Below are 16,379 nucleotides of genomic sequence, written 5' to 3'. Positions count from 1 at the left end.
CAAATTAAATGAAACAAAAGGAACAAGATTAGAGGTGCTTAAACAGATCCGACGAGAAGATATTCATCTGACTTCAAAACGAATTTAAAATTATATAAAAATTAATGTAGACGTAAAACTTAATTTTAAACTAAGCTGAAATGCTTTACCTAAAACTAATCTAATAATCGAAATAAATACCTTCAGACGGATCTAAACTTCCAATTCCACTCCATGTCAGATCAAACTTTTGCCGACTAATCTAATTTGTAATACAACTAGCATAATTCTACCAATTTCTTTTTGGTAATTTAGTGCTTCAAGTGGCAGCATGTTCCCATTAAACGTTTATAACCTCATTATGATCCAACTTGTACCCAATAAAACACCATATCTTTCAACCAATACTTATCTCACAGTCTTAATGGGACCCACAAGTGTAACTAACCCACAATGAACAACATGTGCTGGTCTGTTATACAAACAAATCTCACCCTCTTGTCATTTTAGTCTTCTCCTTCATCCTCATCAAAAAACAACCATAAAAATTTGGAACTGTGAGAAAATGACTTATGTGAATATAAACAAAACTTCATAAAATAAGAAGATAACATGAATTTGCAAAGTTGAGAAAAATAAAATTAAAGATTTATAGAAGAAAAAGTGATTGCTTGTTGGGTTTTTAATTATTTAATTTTTTCTTTCTTTCAAGTGAAGTATGGAGTCTGTATACATTGCTAGACACCACAGTCATAGAGTTGCAGGGAATCAGTGCTCTTCTGCACTTACCAAACACATCAAAGCACCAGTAAATCTTGTAAGTTTTTTTTTTTTTTTTTTTAAAAAAAAATCTGATTTTTGAATGAATTTCATGATTTCTTTAATGGGTTTTATTTTTAGATTGATTTTAATTTCTGGGTTCTAAAAGTTGTGAATTTTGGTGTATTTTTTTTATGTTATACGCTGTAATTTATGCTTTTTTCCCTCTTTTTTTATGTGTTTTTTAGTGAAAAATTTTTAAAAATTTATTTTTTGGATTGTTAGGAAGTATAATGCTTACTTGTTCTTCAATTCTTTGAATAAAGATGATATTTTTAAAAATTTAGAGATTTTTTTGGGATCAATTTCATGGTATATTCTTTTTTACAAAGTGTTTTTGAGCAAGAACTATTAAAATTAGTCTTCTTAAATTGTTCTTGATATTGACTACTGTCACATAAATTTACTAGCTTTTTTAATTGATTAAGTTCTCACATAAGTCATAATTATGATAGTTATGGCTAACTGTATGGTGTTTGATCTCATAGACCTTTTAAAAATCGAGTTAGCCTAATAATCGGTAATTTGATACTCACCACTTATTGGAAAGAATGAATTCCCTTTACACCTGACCTGCAGGAATTCTTAGCCTATCCGTGAATTTATAAAAAATGTGTTTTTAAGCTCCAAAATTTTGAACAAATTGTAAAATTAGAAAATGAGGTTTTGAAATACTATTGTGTATAATTGCTCTGCTTTTGCATATAATGTCGGTGTTTTGTATTTTGTGTTAATTGTTAATGAAAATCATGTTGCTTAATGATCTAGACTTTGACTCTCACTACTTACCGGAAATAATGAATTCCCTTTACACTTTGCCCGTAGAAATTCCTAACCTATTTGCGAATTAAAAAATACGTGTTTTTATGCTTCAAAATTTTGAAAAAAGTTTAAAATAAGAAAATGAGATTTTGAAAATTATCGTGTATTAATGTCGATGTTTTGTATTTATGTGTTTTTAATAAAGAGCATATTGCCTTTTGTTTTGGTTAGGTATGGTCATTAGTGAGGAGATTTGATCAACCTCAAAAGTATAAGCCATTTGTAAGCCGGTGCACAGTGAGTGGGGAGCTCAAGATTGGAAGCCTAAGAGAAGTAAATGTAAGATCTGGTCTACCAGCTACAACCAGCACTGAAAGGCTTGAACTTCTTGATGATGATGAGCACATTCTAAGTGTCAGAATTGTTGATGGGGATCACAGACTAAGGGTATGTTTTTTTAGAGCTTTATTGACATTTTTTTTATCACGATATGCTGAAGGAAGGGGATCCTACAAAGTGTCAAGGAACCAACTCAACCAAAAGTTTAAGCTGATGGTTAAGGCCTCAAGATATGTTATATACACTAACACGTCCCCTCACACGAGTCCTTTGGGCTAGAGGTGTGGATGTAGCATAGGCCTTTCTCATGCAGGCGCTAAATATTCCACATTAAATTAGGAGTGGTTGAGATTCGAACCCTTGACCTCTTATCACGTTGGTTTCTAAAACTATGTCAAGGAACCAATTTAATCAAAAGCTTAAGCTAATGGTTGAGGCCCTATAATATGTTATATAATCTAACACAAAGAAGGGCAATAAAATTCGAATTTAGGTTTCTTCCAGAAAAATAAAATATATTTTATCTTAGATAAAAACCAATTCTCTTTATTGACATCTTTAAAATGTGTTTGAAAAAATTCAAATAAGTTTCATAAAAATAGGTCTAAGTTGGGTTCTTTATATAATTATTCATTGAATTATGCTCAAGAAATAAAGTTATCTTCATGAATTTCTTCCTTATCATGTAGAATGTTTACCTAAAAAGGTTTGTAATCAAATTTGGTTTTTAGCTTTTTAGCACTAGTTTTAAGATGTGACCCTAATAAAAACAATTATAATAATGAAAACCAACATGTCAATATTCCTATGACAACCATGTAGGTTTTGGGGGTCGGAATTAAAAAAACTTTACCTTTGATTGAGTTGTTGACCTTCAACTTCACATGTATAAGTAGAGAAAGTTTAGAATATATTTAGTGCAAGTAGATTTATTATGCACTACTACTCACTCTATCTACTACTCACTCTACTAACTTATGAACATATCATGGTTATTACACCCTGTTTTAGTGTGCACTAAATTTATTCAGGACTTTCTTATACAAAAAATACAAATAGTTTGTTGAGTAATTTTTTTTTAGTTCGTTGTAATTCTAATACAAACAATTATAGATCTTTGGTTCCATAATGAATAGACACAAAGATAATTATAACAATGGTCATTCATGAATTTGACGTGCATTTTGCTAAAACCAGTAACAGAAACATGACATAAATTATAAATTATACCGATTTTCTAATAATAAATGTAAAAAGCATTGAATATATTAAAGTGATAAATAATTGCTGCTCTAATGTTATTTAGTCTTATTCAATTATTATTATCAATTTTCAAGGCTCTATTAAATAAAATCTTAGTTCTAACACTAGCTACATCTATCTATCCATCATGCCTAATGTCCTTACAAACTACTGGTACGGTCCGTTTGGTAATCGGTATTAAATGGTGAGAATGATAATAGAAAGTTAGTAATTTTGATAGGAATATCCTTTGACAAATTTATGACCATGCTTATTCTCCTTCAACAATCTCATTTTCTTTACAAAATACATTTCAATGCATTACTTTTAAACAAGTGGTTTTAGACGGTAATGAAAAATTATAAATAAAATTTTTTTTACTGATCAAACTTGCATTATCATGGAAATGACATGATACATATAATGAAAATTTACACTACAATCATTTCTATTACTACTGATAACCAAACCGACCGATAGTTTAATGTGACAAATATAGTTGGAAGTGAACCTTGATTGGGCTAATTTGCTTTAATATTAAGTAGTTGGTTGGTGCTTAATTTTGAGGTGACATTAGAGTGAGATTTGAACCCATTTACTCTTCGAAGTTACCACTTCAACCAATGAGAAGCTAGAAAATAAGTGTAAGGGAGATGGCATATTCATAAGTCAAAAGCAAGAAATGTAAGAGCTTGATGCTTTATGGTCCACCTTCCCACTAGAGACTAACATGTATTGGGTATGGTCTTAGTGGGCTAGTGGCTAATGTAAAAGGCTATAGTAATAATATCATTTAAAGAAAAAAATGTTGATTCATGTGCAATATTGGTTGATATGATGTTAAAAGACAAACATAGTGCAAAATTATAATTTCCATCATGGTTGTTAAAACTTTTATAGTCAGTTTTGTTAATTTCTTGATTTCAGAAAAAATAAAAAAGATCTATAAAAATTTAAGGCGTAATGAATAATATAACAAGTTTTTTATTTTTATTGTTAACATTTGAACTACTTATAAAAAAACACTAATAACTATATTTAAATTCAATTTAAGTTAATATCAACCTTATACATGAAAAAAAAATTTTGGACCCTAAAAGATTTAGGGTCCTCAATAGTAACCCGTTTTATCCTAGCTAATTGACCACGATGCCTATATGAAGTATATATTAAGCATTAACTCACAAGTTTAATTATATAGGTCTAACCAACATTCAGTTCAATACACATAGCCAATTGAAAAGATTAAGAAACAAAGAAATTCATCATCATATTACTCCATTATTAATTGACTTCTACATAGACAGTGTTTATAAGGTTGGATACTCGCAATCTTACCCTTTTGATAATAAAATGGTTGACTAGTTGTTTTCGAGTAACCTTTGATAGAAAACCTTATGCTTGTTCTGGCTCTTTTAGAACCGTTAGTGATATGTTCAGTTGCTAATTATACAATGAATTTGTTTATACACAGAATTACTCATCAATTATCACCGTTCACCCTGAGATAATCAATGGAGAGCCGGGCACTTTAGTCATCGAATCATTTGTCGTTGATGTGCCCGAAGGAAACACTACAGAGGAAACTTGTTACTTCGTCGAGGCATTAATCAACTGTAACCTCAAATCCTTAGCCGATGTCTCTGAGAGGATGGCACACGCCTGATATACAGCGCATGCTCATGCCTCAAGCTACTGATGTATGTATCGCTTTGTTTAAGATCTTTTTATTTTCGTCTGTTCCTTTTGAAGCTTCGAGGAGATTTATAGTCCCAAAATGTTTGCACCCTTTTTTTACATATGGTTTTGATGCAGAGATTATAGCATCCCAGGCTTCATAAAATCATTATATCCTTCTTTTTCTTTTTAATTTGGATGTGTAAGTTTGTTTGTAAAGCATTACTTAACAGAACTTTGCTGTATATGTAAGTCTTTTTTACAACTTATTATGTTGGTGTAAGAATGATGAATAATGTTTTGGCTTTTCCTTTTTGTATATATATGTACTCTGTATTTGATTTCGTAATTTACGTAATGGGCTCACTCGTGTGGATACACACGGAGCACCCATGGACTCCGGATCACAAACCCACGGGTAATGAGTATTGATTTGTATACACATTTGATGAGGTTCTTTTAAAATCATATGGTATAAGGAGGACTTCCTACAAAACATTATATGGAAGTTCATAACCTATATTTTAATGACGTAGGATCTTCCTTGCATGTAAAGTATTTCCAAGACTCTCTTTATGTTAATTTAAGAAGCAACTACTCTTGTGAGAGACCGTCCTTCAAAGAGACAATCTCAAACCAAGAAGTCCACATTCGTATTTTCTCTTCAGCAAGTATTGTATGAGACCGTCTCACTGTAGACGAGCCTATACAAGCAGTCCATTAAGCAAAAAAAACATCAAAAAAAAATAAATAAATTGTACAGAGAGTAGTTTTTTTTAAAAAAGACTTTGGCTGACCCGATTGAGGTCGTGTCATGGTGAGACGGTCTTAATAAAGAATTAGTATTTTTCTATTTAATTTGTATTAATTAGACTATTCAGCTTATGTATCTAATGAGTCCCTTAGAGAGACGATCTCTCACAACAATTTATGTATAAGAAATGGTTTTGTTTCTGTTTAACTTCCCTTTGGAGCTTATTAAGGTAGAAAGGGCTTGTTTTGATATGTTATGGGTAGAACTGTAGAAGTGTTGTTGCAGTTGAAATCCCATCAAATATGATACTCTTTTTGTTTTTATTTATTCTTTTTATTTACTCTTTTTAACAATTATCCGTCTTCATTATTAGATACGACTTATTATCAAATTTAAGTTAATTTTAAATTTTTAAATAAAATTATTATTTTCAAACGTAGCATAAAATCAGTCCAACCAAACAATATCCGTCTTGATTTTGTCCCATCAAGATGTAGAATGTTTCAAATACCGTCCCTCTAGAATTAAAGGAACTCTTATTTTTATGCCCAAGAAAGTAACACCCCAGTCCCCACCATAAGCGATGGGGGATGAAGATTCCAGTGAAGTGGGAGCATAGTTTTTTTTTTCCGTATAATGTCAAATATAGTTAAATAGGATTTTGTTTGATTCTTCTTGATGTATATTTTCGCAATATTAATGTTTTAGAATTTTTTATGGGTATGAGTTGTCGCTGTCCTTCCCTCCAAGACCCTGCTCATGATTTTTTTATGGGCGGAATACATTGGATACAATAATGATGATAAAAACTTTTTATTATATGAAATTAAAGATATTAAAAATTAAAATTGTGCATTTGATAATGTAAAATATAAAATATAACAACTATAAAAAACCAAAGAAAGTACATACAAATACCCTTTCCATCCCTTTGAATTAACATTATTTATTTTAAAAAATCTCGTTTTATTGAATTAAATAGTGCTATTATAGACGGAAAAAGGGTGTACTAGTAAGTAGTAAGACGGAACGTATCTATCTTATGCTTTTTACTAGCACCTTCTTGATTCACACAAAGGGAAAATTGGATAACAAATCTGTGTTGTAGATTTGTTATTATAATTTTTAATGTTAAGTCTCTTACTTTTATAAAGGTCATGATTTTTACATCCATCAAGTTATATTCTGTTGTATGCCATAGATCACATGATATACTTGTATTGTTTTTTATTTATCACTAGTGTGCATGTGCTTTAGCCTTTAAGGTATGAATCATTATGAGAATTCGGTATCATTTCAATCGGAAAATAAGTATTATTTTTTTAAGTATTTTAAATTTAATTATCATCTAATTTTTTCTTTCCTAAGTCTACCCTGTGATTCAAAATAAAAAATAATGAGCATTGAAACAATTTCTAAAAAATTATAACAAAGTGTCAATGAGAATAAAATAGATGTCAACCCTTTTTAATTTATGGCACGGATCATTTAGTTAAACATTCCACTAATATGGAGTTGTGTAACATAGTAATATAGCACAATATTAGTTACTCAATTATTTATTTGTTTATTTCGTTTTTTAATTGCTCAACGACAATTTAGCTTGTGTTGTAATTTGTTGGTTACCTTTCCTTGCTGGATCGGCGTTACCTTTCACTCTCTTTGTAGGACTTCTCTTTTTGGAGGGTTCTCTGTTTGATGGTTTATTTGACTGCGTGCATTTCTCTTTGCCAACTATTTAGTGAGGATAGGAATATGATTTGTCTTTTCCTAAACCCTGACTTTGTGCAGAATACTAATTAATACTGAGTAACAACTAACAAACTTACAAGGATGGTAGTTTAATTAGTTCATCACACATGCAGAGATAATTAATTAGTCCACCTATATATATTAGTATATAGAATTCGGTCTTGATATAATATTTATGTAATGACATATCTAAAGTTAAATATTATATAATAATAGTTGTCTTACTGTTATAATTTAGAAATTGTTATATAGATTTAGTGTACAATATATTGCGTGCACCAACCTTTGCATGCCAGTGGATTAGTCGAATAGAAAGCAAGGAGTGTGAGATGGTGAAATACACAGTTCTAATATGACATAGTAGTGTGGAGTGAGGAGCGAAAATAAGCCTATGTTAGACTTTACCTCAAGTTAGTGGTTTTCTTTGGTTAATGAACTTTCCAATATTTTTTTATTTTTGGCTTTTTGGTTGATCAAATAACTAAGAAACATATTTAGTAAATAATTTTTAGATTTTAAGTCATCTAAAAAGATAAATTTTAAGCCAAAAATTGAAAAAATTACTTTAAGCAATTTTTAATGAGTTTTTGGCTTGTTTAACTTTTTTATAACAAACAATTAACAATTGATATCTAATTTTATCAAACATCACTACAAACAACTAATTTATCAACAAGCTCAAAATTCAAAACAATCAATCTTTCAGATTGTTAAACGAGCCAAGAGAAATAGATATTAGCCAACAATTAACTGCTATTTTCAAATAACTCTAATAGTTTATATTAAAAAGTTAAAAAAATTCAAACATTCTCTCTTAAATTTTATACTCAAGTTTATAATTCTATTTTTATCCCTTTAATTGTTTTTCATCCAAATTTCACTTCTATATTTTTATTTAAAAGAATTAAACATTATTTAAAAATATCATTTAAATTTGAATTTACTAATTAAGGTAAATTTACCTACTTTCTAGATAAGTTTTTTTAATTGGTCCCAACATCCAACTAAATTTATTATATTATACCATTACACGCTACCTTTATTCGTGTGCAATGTTACATAAACCTACACTTGCTAACCTAGATGCGATACAAGTGTACAACCCTCAAGATTTTATTAACTAGACCAATTCCTATATGCACAATAAGTCAATAACAATAATTTACTCCATTTGTAATACTAATGTTGCCCTAAAAAGAATTGGTGAATAAATTTTAAAAAATAAGTGAAATAATATTTTAAGAGGATGTGAGAAACTGTATAGATGAGATTAAAATGCAAGTTAAACGTGTGAGTAAAAATTTAAGGAGAGCAGGTCATGAAAATAAGTCGAAATTAAGTAAATTTGATAAAACAAACCAAAAAGAAGAGTTAAAACAAATTTTGTGTGACTAAGAGCGTAAATATTAAGCGAAATTAAAGTGATCTTTGTAGGATGTCTTTGTTCTTGTGTAACTGGATATATAGTAGTTTTTTTTGTCGTTAATAACGAGCCTATGAAGTTTATTAATGGGAAATGGTTATACAATTAGCAATTTGTAATTACCATTAATAGCTAGCTTGAATGATTGGAGATAAGAGAGTGTACTTAAAGAATATAATTCCAAATAGATACGTTTATATTAAACCTGCACAACAAAGTAGATCCTCGCAGGACACTTGTTTGTTCACACAGATTCTTTGCTCGTTCTAACAAGTTACATCAAAATTTTCATAAACCAACCCAAGCATATTTATCGTTCGAACAATCCATATACTTTTTCAAGCATGTTGCTCGTTCGAGTACCTCAATCTCAACGTCTCACGACACTGAATCAATATGAAACCTCATACTCGTTTGAGCTTGTTAGAATTGAGGAAACAAATCAAGTCAAGAAAAAACTTAGGAAACAAATCAAATCAGGAATATTAGTTTATATTTTAGGAAAATAACTAATATTGCAATATTGTTAATTTAGGCAATAAAGGGATTTCTTCTTGTATATATACTATTGAGTGTAATAAAAGAATGTGAATGAAAACACAGAAATTAAATCCAAACTTTATTCTGTTCTTCTAATCAGAGCTCCTAGACAACTCGCCCGAGCAAAGCATCAATAAGTCTCAAGCAACCCTTAAAACGTTATGCAATTTCGGAGCTATCATCAATAATTGATAAATTTTGGCTTCACCGTTAGCTAATTTTTGTTCCCTTCGTGGGGTATTCTATAAGTATATGGACTATAACAATGATTCATCAGGTGGTTCCTATAGCAAATATTTGCCACGTAAAACAAGGCAGAGGATAAAACCCATCATTGGTTCCATTATCCCATACTCCCATATATGTAGAATACATTGTTGCTTTACATGTGGAAACTCCTAAGTCTTAGTCTTTTGTTACGTTTAATTTGTCTTATTTTTTATTTTAGTTTGTCCTAATAAATTTGTCAAATTTTGATTTTTTAATATGAACCCAACACTTTTACTTACTATATCTTTTCTTTTCTGTCTAAAATCTAAATACCCTGTTACTTTAACCTATTATATACAACTTTATAATATCCGTACTACAAGTAAATATGGCAAAATGACAAGAGGAATAACTGCTAAAATTAGGGATGACAATTCAGTCCGAATCCGACTCGATTCGAGGAAAATAATCCGATTCGAGTCCGAGGAAAAGGTTATCTGACTCCAACTCCGACTTCACGATCCGAATCAGAGTTAGAAACGGACCGGAGTTGAACCTTATTAAAAATCCGACACTCCGACCCTGAAGGAAATCCGACTTTGAATTTGACTTTAACCCAATATTTTTTTTCCTTTAAAACTCTAGACGTGACTAATTCAAGCTCTCTCTCATATTAATTGTTTCGATTTTGAAAAACTACTTGGTATTTTTATTTAGATCAATCAATCAAAATACGACAAATTAGATCAAGAGAAATAAAATACGCCAAATCAAAATGCCAGAAAATTTTGTTAAATTGTAGTATTAGGAATATTTCTCATGTTAAACTTGAATTCAAAGTACATATTTTTTTGTTAAATTGTATTTGAAAAATATATTTTGTTAACTTCGTATGCTTTAAATCATAAGTACAATATCACAACGATAAAGTTTGATAATAATCCGACTCAGTATCCGACTCCGTTGGAGGTCCGAGAGTCCGAGTCGGGGCAAACTTAGAGTATGCATAATCCGACTCCGAGTGGAGGTGGACTGAAAAAAAAATTCGACTAAAATCCAAAGCAAAGTCGAAATATGTATAATTCGAGCCGAGTCCGACCCATTGCCATTCCTAGCTAAAATCATCAAACATCTTCATTTTTTTTCCATTAATAATGAAACCAAACACGTTGCATACACATTGTCCTTTCCCATGTATGGAGGGAATTCAATCCCAAATTGCAAAATATTGGTGAGAAAAAGTCTTGAAAGTGCCATTTTTAGCCTTCTTTCACGGAATTTGACGCAGAAATCAACACAATAGATTCAATCTAAGCATGGATAATTAAGAAACTAAACACATCTCAAGGACGAAGTCAAAATTTTATGTGAAAAGGGTTGAAAAGGGTCGAAATTAAATTTACATATTAGTGTATCAAAAGTATTAAGTTTTAAAGATTCATTAATATTATTTTATTTATTTTGAAGAATTTTTTCTATATCTCTAAATTTATGTTGTTTTCCATTAGTGATAACTGATGAGTAAAGACTGATTATTTTATACATTAAAAGAATGATTAAATATAAAAAAAAACCAAATATATCTAATGCACTAAAGGTACTAATAGAACTCCAAGTAAATGTAGAGCTTGTAGGACAAAAAATATTTTTATACTATATTTATATTATTTTTGATCCATTTAATTTGCATATTTTGATACAAGTGCAATTATATTGTTCATTAGTTTGTAGTATAGACGAATAAGACAAATAATAAATGAATTAAGAAATAAGTTATGGGATTTAAAGAGAATTTTTTGAACTTCAAATAAAGAAAATAATATTAAGTAAGTGAGACAACCCTAAATAGCCTACCCTAACCTTTCAATAAAAATGTATTAAGTAGGTAAGTGAGATTAAAAGAGACTAAATTTTTGTTAAGATGCTAAAACATGACCCCCAAACCCTACTTACGCCAATCTCGAAGCTAGAAAATAAAAATTAAGGGCTAAAAAGACATAAAAAGAAATTATTATTTCGAGTCCACTTCCAAGATTCAAACCCTTAACCTTTTAATCACACAACAATATTTAAACCGGTGGACCAAGGCTTGCCTTGTTATACTTTTTAACAATAGATAAACAATAATGATCATGGATACTGTCTTATAGATTTTTTTTGGTATATATAAAATGAGTAAAAGGATATTCAATATGTAGAAAATGTAAAAGAAAAGACTAAATTTTGTCCAAAGTGCAAAACAAGACCCCCAAACGCAACTTACGTGAGAGGTATTTTATGGCGTTTGGGTAATGTTGCTTTGTAAAACAAGACATTGTTGCCCAAGAGTTGCACATCTTTTTGATCAGACCTCATTGAGACAACAAACCGGACTATGATACGGAGTAGAGATTACCCACGAACAAATTAAAGGAGGTTCAATACTAAAATTAATTGGCAGTAGTAGGAGTTACTCCTTGAATTTTATATAGTGGCATATCTCTTTTCTTTCTCCGATGTGGGACAACTCATATGTGGATAATAATAGACACTTTAACAACTGCTAAAATTATGAGGCTTAACCTGTTCAATGTTCAGCAAGAAGGCATTGCACATAAGAACATAAGCAATATTTAGAAAATGGGCCAAATACAAGCAAATTTGATGGAATAGTAGATCCATACTGTCACAAGGATTAAAATCAGAAGAATGGTATAAGAAAGATTCAGCAGAACATCAGTTCTAACTTCTAATCATTTATAAGCAACGAGTAATCCCTGCTCTACACGACAGAAGCAGAGAAAGGCAGTCCGACAGACAACTTCGTACGAGTATTCCTTAAACAGAACTGAGTTCGAGTGGGAAAGAGTATTGATCGGGTTCCCTAGTTGTTAAAGATTTGTATGACAGAGCATCGTGCCTTGTCGATCTATATTTCATCTCCATTTTAAAGATGCAATCCATACTAGAAGAAAGCCAGAGTTCCCGTCAACATACCACTCGACTCCATATAGGATTGCGTAATGGGCTACGTCAAGAGTGATTGTAATGAAGCAATAACTAGTTAACCATATAGATGAGATAAGAGTTCCAAGATTTTCGCCACATTCAAACCCCAATGTTGAGGATAAAATTTGAAGTCTAAATACATGGCACACGACATTCGATCATAGTTTTCAAAACTTACATAAAAGAAATGCATTGATCAAAGGTGAAATTACTTGGCAAATGAGCTTAACGGACCCCCTCACACGAGAGCCCTTTTGGCTGAAAGTGTGGGTGCAACACATGCCTTCCTCATTCATGGAGCTAAATAATTCCACTTAGAAAACAGGTGGATGAGATTCGAACTCGTGACTTAAACCCTGATACCATATCAAGAGACCAACTCAACCAAAAGCTTAAGCTTATAGTTGATGACCAAGGATATGTTATATACTCTAATACCTATAATACTTCTACTAAAAAGGAAGAATTTTAATGCACAATTTTTGCTATCCTAGTCATAATGACTAAATATATCTTGATGCTGAATATGTGCTCACAGATGACACAATAATCTACTTACAAGTTACAATACTCACTGACACTGTACTGATCTCTGTATAAGATATCAGTGTATGTAACATTAGTTCTGATACAAAAATATATACTGTAATTCTAATTCTTGATGATTAAATACATATGTACTAAAGTCCTACACATCCTAACTAAGTACAAATGAAAGATAGGCAAGTTACACACCTTACTACCAACGGTCGTTGCAAGAGCATCTTCCTCTTCGAAAATGATGAAACCGAACACCATCTTTGAGGATAATCTCGCGATTTCTTACTAAAGAAATAAATTTTGCAGCAATGTGACAGTCAGAACACATTCTAGTGCTCTTCACCACCCTGATAAGTGAACTATCCCTCGTCTTTATCAGCCCATAAGTAATGGCTAATTTTTCTGTATGAGACAGCAACATCTTCTCTTTCTCGTTATCATCGATATCTTGGTACACGCATTTGGTATCAGGAATATAACCCGCTTTCTTCATCTCAGCGACCAGCTGATACAGCTCGAAATATATGGTTCCTATGTCCGGGTGAGGTTTTAAATCGTTGAACTCATGAACCGTGCGGTAAATCTCTATCCAGCTCCAACCAAGCTGAATTCTCAGTCCACGAGCAGTCATCTCTTCTCTCACGCAGTGCACATCTTCCCATCTGCTCGAGATTGCATATAAATTCATCAGTATAACATAATTAGCAGAGTTATTGGGTTCTAGCTCGAAAAGTTTTTTTGCTGCAAGTTTCCCCAGTTGCAAGTTGTTATGAATCCGACAGGAATGAAGAATAGAACCCCAAATGGAAGCATCGGGTTCCATAGGCATTGTTTTGATGAAATCCATGGCTTCATCAAGATACCCAGCTTTTCCTAGAAGGTCAACCATGCAAGAGTAGTGCTCGATGGTAGGCACAATGTTATAATCACCCTTCATTCGATCAAAATATTTCCATCCTTCATCGAGCAAAGCCGAGTTCTTGCAACACGATAAGAGAGCGGTGAAAGTTATGGCATCAGGATGAATATCCCTCTCACACATTTCATTGAAAACCATAATTCCTTCGTTTCCATGGTTGTACGCTGCAAATCCCATAATCATGCAATTCCAAGTCGCAACGGTCTTTTTTTTCACCCTTCGGAAAATTTCTGAAGCGCCATACAGACTTCCTGACTTGATATACACGTACATAAGAGCGGTGGCTACTAATACATCTTCCTCAAACCCATTTCTTATGCACCAACTATGTATCTCTTTACCTTTTTGTAACCAAGACATACCGGCAGTAGCTTGGAGTAAACTACATATAGTAGGCAAATTTGGGTTTATGCCATCTTTCATCATTTGATTGAAAAAAGTTACGGAATCCTTGAATTTCCCGTTTTGGGAGCAACCGGATATGAGAGTAGTCCATGACACGACATTAGGTTTCACACCCAAAAGCTTCATTTTCTCTATCACAAGCAATGCATCCTTTACGCGGCCCTTCAAAGAATAGGCAAAAAGTAGAGAGTTCCATGTAACAATATCCGGTTCTATACCTTTACCTTCCATTTGATAAAACAATCTCAGAGCATCCTCCAACATACCCTTCGAGGAATAACCCGAAATTAAAGAATTCCATGCAACAATATTCTTGGTCTCTATGAGGTCAAACATTGCCTGAGCTTTACTTAATTCATCACATTTGACATACATGTCCAATAAAGTTGTTTGCACATACAAATCACAGTCAAGTGCCTTTCTAAGAACATAGCAATGTATTTCTTTCCCCAATTTTATCCAATTCAATTCACTAATGGCTTGAATAGCAGGGATTATAGAGCTCGGGCTTGGCAATGATTTCGCCACCACCATATCACGTAGAACAGTCAAAACTTCTCGATATAGCCCATGATTCAAATGACTAGACAATAGGCAGTTCCATGTTACATTGCCTGGTTCAACATTGTCAGAGTTCATCCAATGGAATAATTCCATTGCATCATCAAAATAGCCGAGCGAAGCATAAGTCGAAATCATCGAGTTCCATGAACATAAACTACGGCTTTTCATGGAATCAAATACTTTTCTAGCTAATTCTATCTTATTATTCTTCCCATACATGTGGATTAAAGAATTGCATATTGCTATATCCTTTATCATGTTATTTCTAAATGTATACCCATGAATTTGCCTCCCTTTATGAATATCTCCCCCTTTAGCACAAGCTTGTAGTGCTTTGCCAATTGTTAAGCTATCAGCTTTCACAAACAAAAACTGCATTTCTTGAAAAATCTTTAGACTCTTCCTAGGGTTCTCATTCTGAAGAGCCGCGATAATGGCTTCATTCCACAACCAGACTCCTCGTTCAGGCATTTCATCAAACACATTATCTACATACTCTGTCCCCCAACATCTTCCATAGAAGTTCATCAATGCAGAGGTCACATAATCATCCATTTTAAGCCCTCTTTTGATCAAAGAACCATGAATTCCAACACCTAACCACTTACTCATCGAAATTGCAGAAATTTTCAACACAACAGTAAGAATTTTATTATCAAAATCTACACCTTTCCTATGTAATTCACTAAAAACCTTGAGAATTTCAACTGGTTTTCCTCCAAAACTCTTGAATTCCTCCAAAAATAACCTCCACAACATAAAATTTTTCTTAAAACCCAGAAAAAAAACCATCACAGCTGATTCAAAATCTCTAAATTTCAGATAAGAAGTGATCAAATTCAAAACAATATCATCAGAATTACTCATTTTGGGCAATTTTATCACATGGGCATGCTTTTGTTTAACTAAATTTAAGAATTTAATGTTACTAGGATTACCAAAATAATCAGATACATGAGAAAGATGCAAATTCGAAGAGGGAAGAGGAACAGAAAGTACTGTAGTATCAGCTAAAGCATCAGCAGTGATTCCAATAGATTGAGAAGGGATTCCGGAATGATTCCTGGTAAAAGATGTTTGCAATAATGGATTGGAGTAGTAGAAACCATTAGGAACAAGTTTTTCCATTGGAGGAAAATAGATGATCTTTGAGAATTGAGATGAGGAAAATTGACCGTTAAGTGGGACTTTTGGCGGGTGTTGGTTGGATGATCCGCCATAGTTATGCATGGTACTGACTCCTGTGGATATGTGGATAAGGTTATATTTTTAAGCCCTTGAACTTGAAGTATATTAGAATTAAGAAGTGCTCACTACAAACTATTTGAATTTTTGACCAAATTAATGTTTAATTAAAGTCAAATTTTGAATTAGTTATTTTCGACAGAGACCGTCTTTCAGTCTTAATAAAGAGTTTATATTTTGATAATATGTATGAATGTGTTATTTAGTTCATGTATGAGATG

General features: G+C 31.9%; 2 protein-coding genes across 2 annotated transcripts; one reads left to right on the top strand and one right to left on the bottom strand.

The window, feature by feature from the left end:
• Nucleotides 1–330: 330 nt before the first annotated feature.
• LOC130811093 (abscisic acid receptor PYL9-like) lies at nucleotides 331–5,137 on the top strand. Its single transcript, XM_057677269.1, has 3 exons — nucleotides 331–796; nucleotides 1,792–2,007; nucleotides 4,616–5,137. The coding sequence occupies exons 1-3, from the start codon at nucleotides 698–700 to the stop codon at nucleotides 4,805–4,807; spliced, it is 507 nt and encodes a 168-aa protein (XP_057533252.1). The 5' UTR covers nucleotides 331–697; the 3' UTR covers nucleotides 4,808–5,137.
• Nucleotides 5,138–12,964: 7,827 nt separating this feature from the next.
• Nucleotides 12,965–16,188, bottom strand: LOC130810431 (pentatricopeptide repeat-containing protein At4g01030, mitochondrial). The gene has a single exon (XM_057676495.1). The coding sequence runs from the start codon at nucleotides 16,141–16,143 to the stop codon at nucleotides 13,225–13,227; it is 2,919 nt and encodes a 972-aa protein (XP_057532478.1). The 5' UTR covers nucleotides 16,144–16,188; the 3' UTR covers nucleotides 12,965–13,224.
• Between the last annotated feature and the right edge of the window lie 191 nt (nucleotides 16,189–16,379).

Source organism: Amaranthus tricolor, chromosome 4, assembly GCF_026212465.1.
Source record: "Amaranthus tricolor cultivar Red isolate AtriRed21 chromosome 4, ASM2621246v1, whole genome shotgun sequence".
Lineage (NCBI taxonomy): Eukaryota > Viridiplantae > Streptophyta > Magnoliopsida > Caryophyllales > Amaranthaceae > Amaranthus > Amaranthus tricolor.
The sequence above is the reverse complement of the archived record's forward strand: the minus strand, read 5'-3'. Positions and strand labels throughout refer to the sequence as shown.

What these genes read in the sequence shown, in the direction of transcription:
- LOC130811093 (XM_057677269.1), top strand. Translation starts at nt 698, where the DNA reads ATGGAGTCTGTATACATTGCTAGACACCACAGTCATAGAGTTGCAGGG. An exon ending in TCAAAGCACCAGTAAATCTT is followed by an intron (nt 797 to 1,791) that starts GTAAGTTTTTTT and finishes TGTTTTGGTTAG; the next exon opens with GTATGGTCATTAGTGAGGAG. An exon ending in ATGGGGATCACAGACTAAGG is followed by an intron (nt 2,008 to 4,615) that starts GTATGTTTTTTT and finishes GTTTATACACAG; the next exon opens with AATTACTCATCAATTATCAC.
- LOC130810431 (XM_057676495.1), bottom strand. Translation starts at nt 16,143, where the DNA reads ATGCATAACTATGGCGGATCATCCAACCAACACCCGCCAAAAGTCCCA.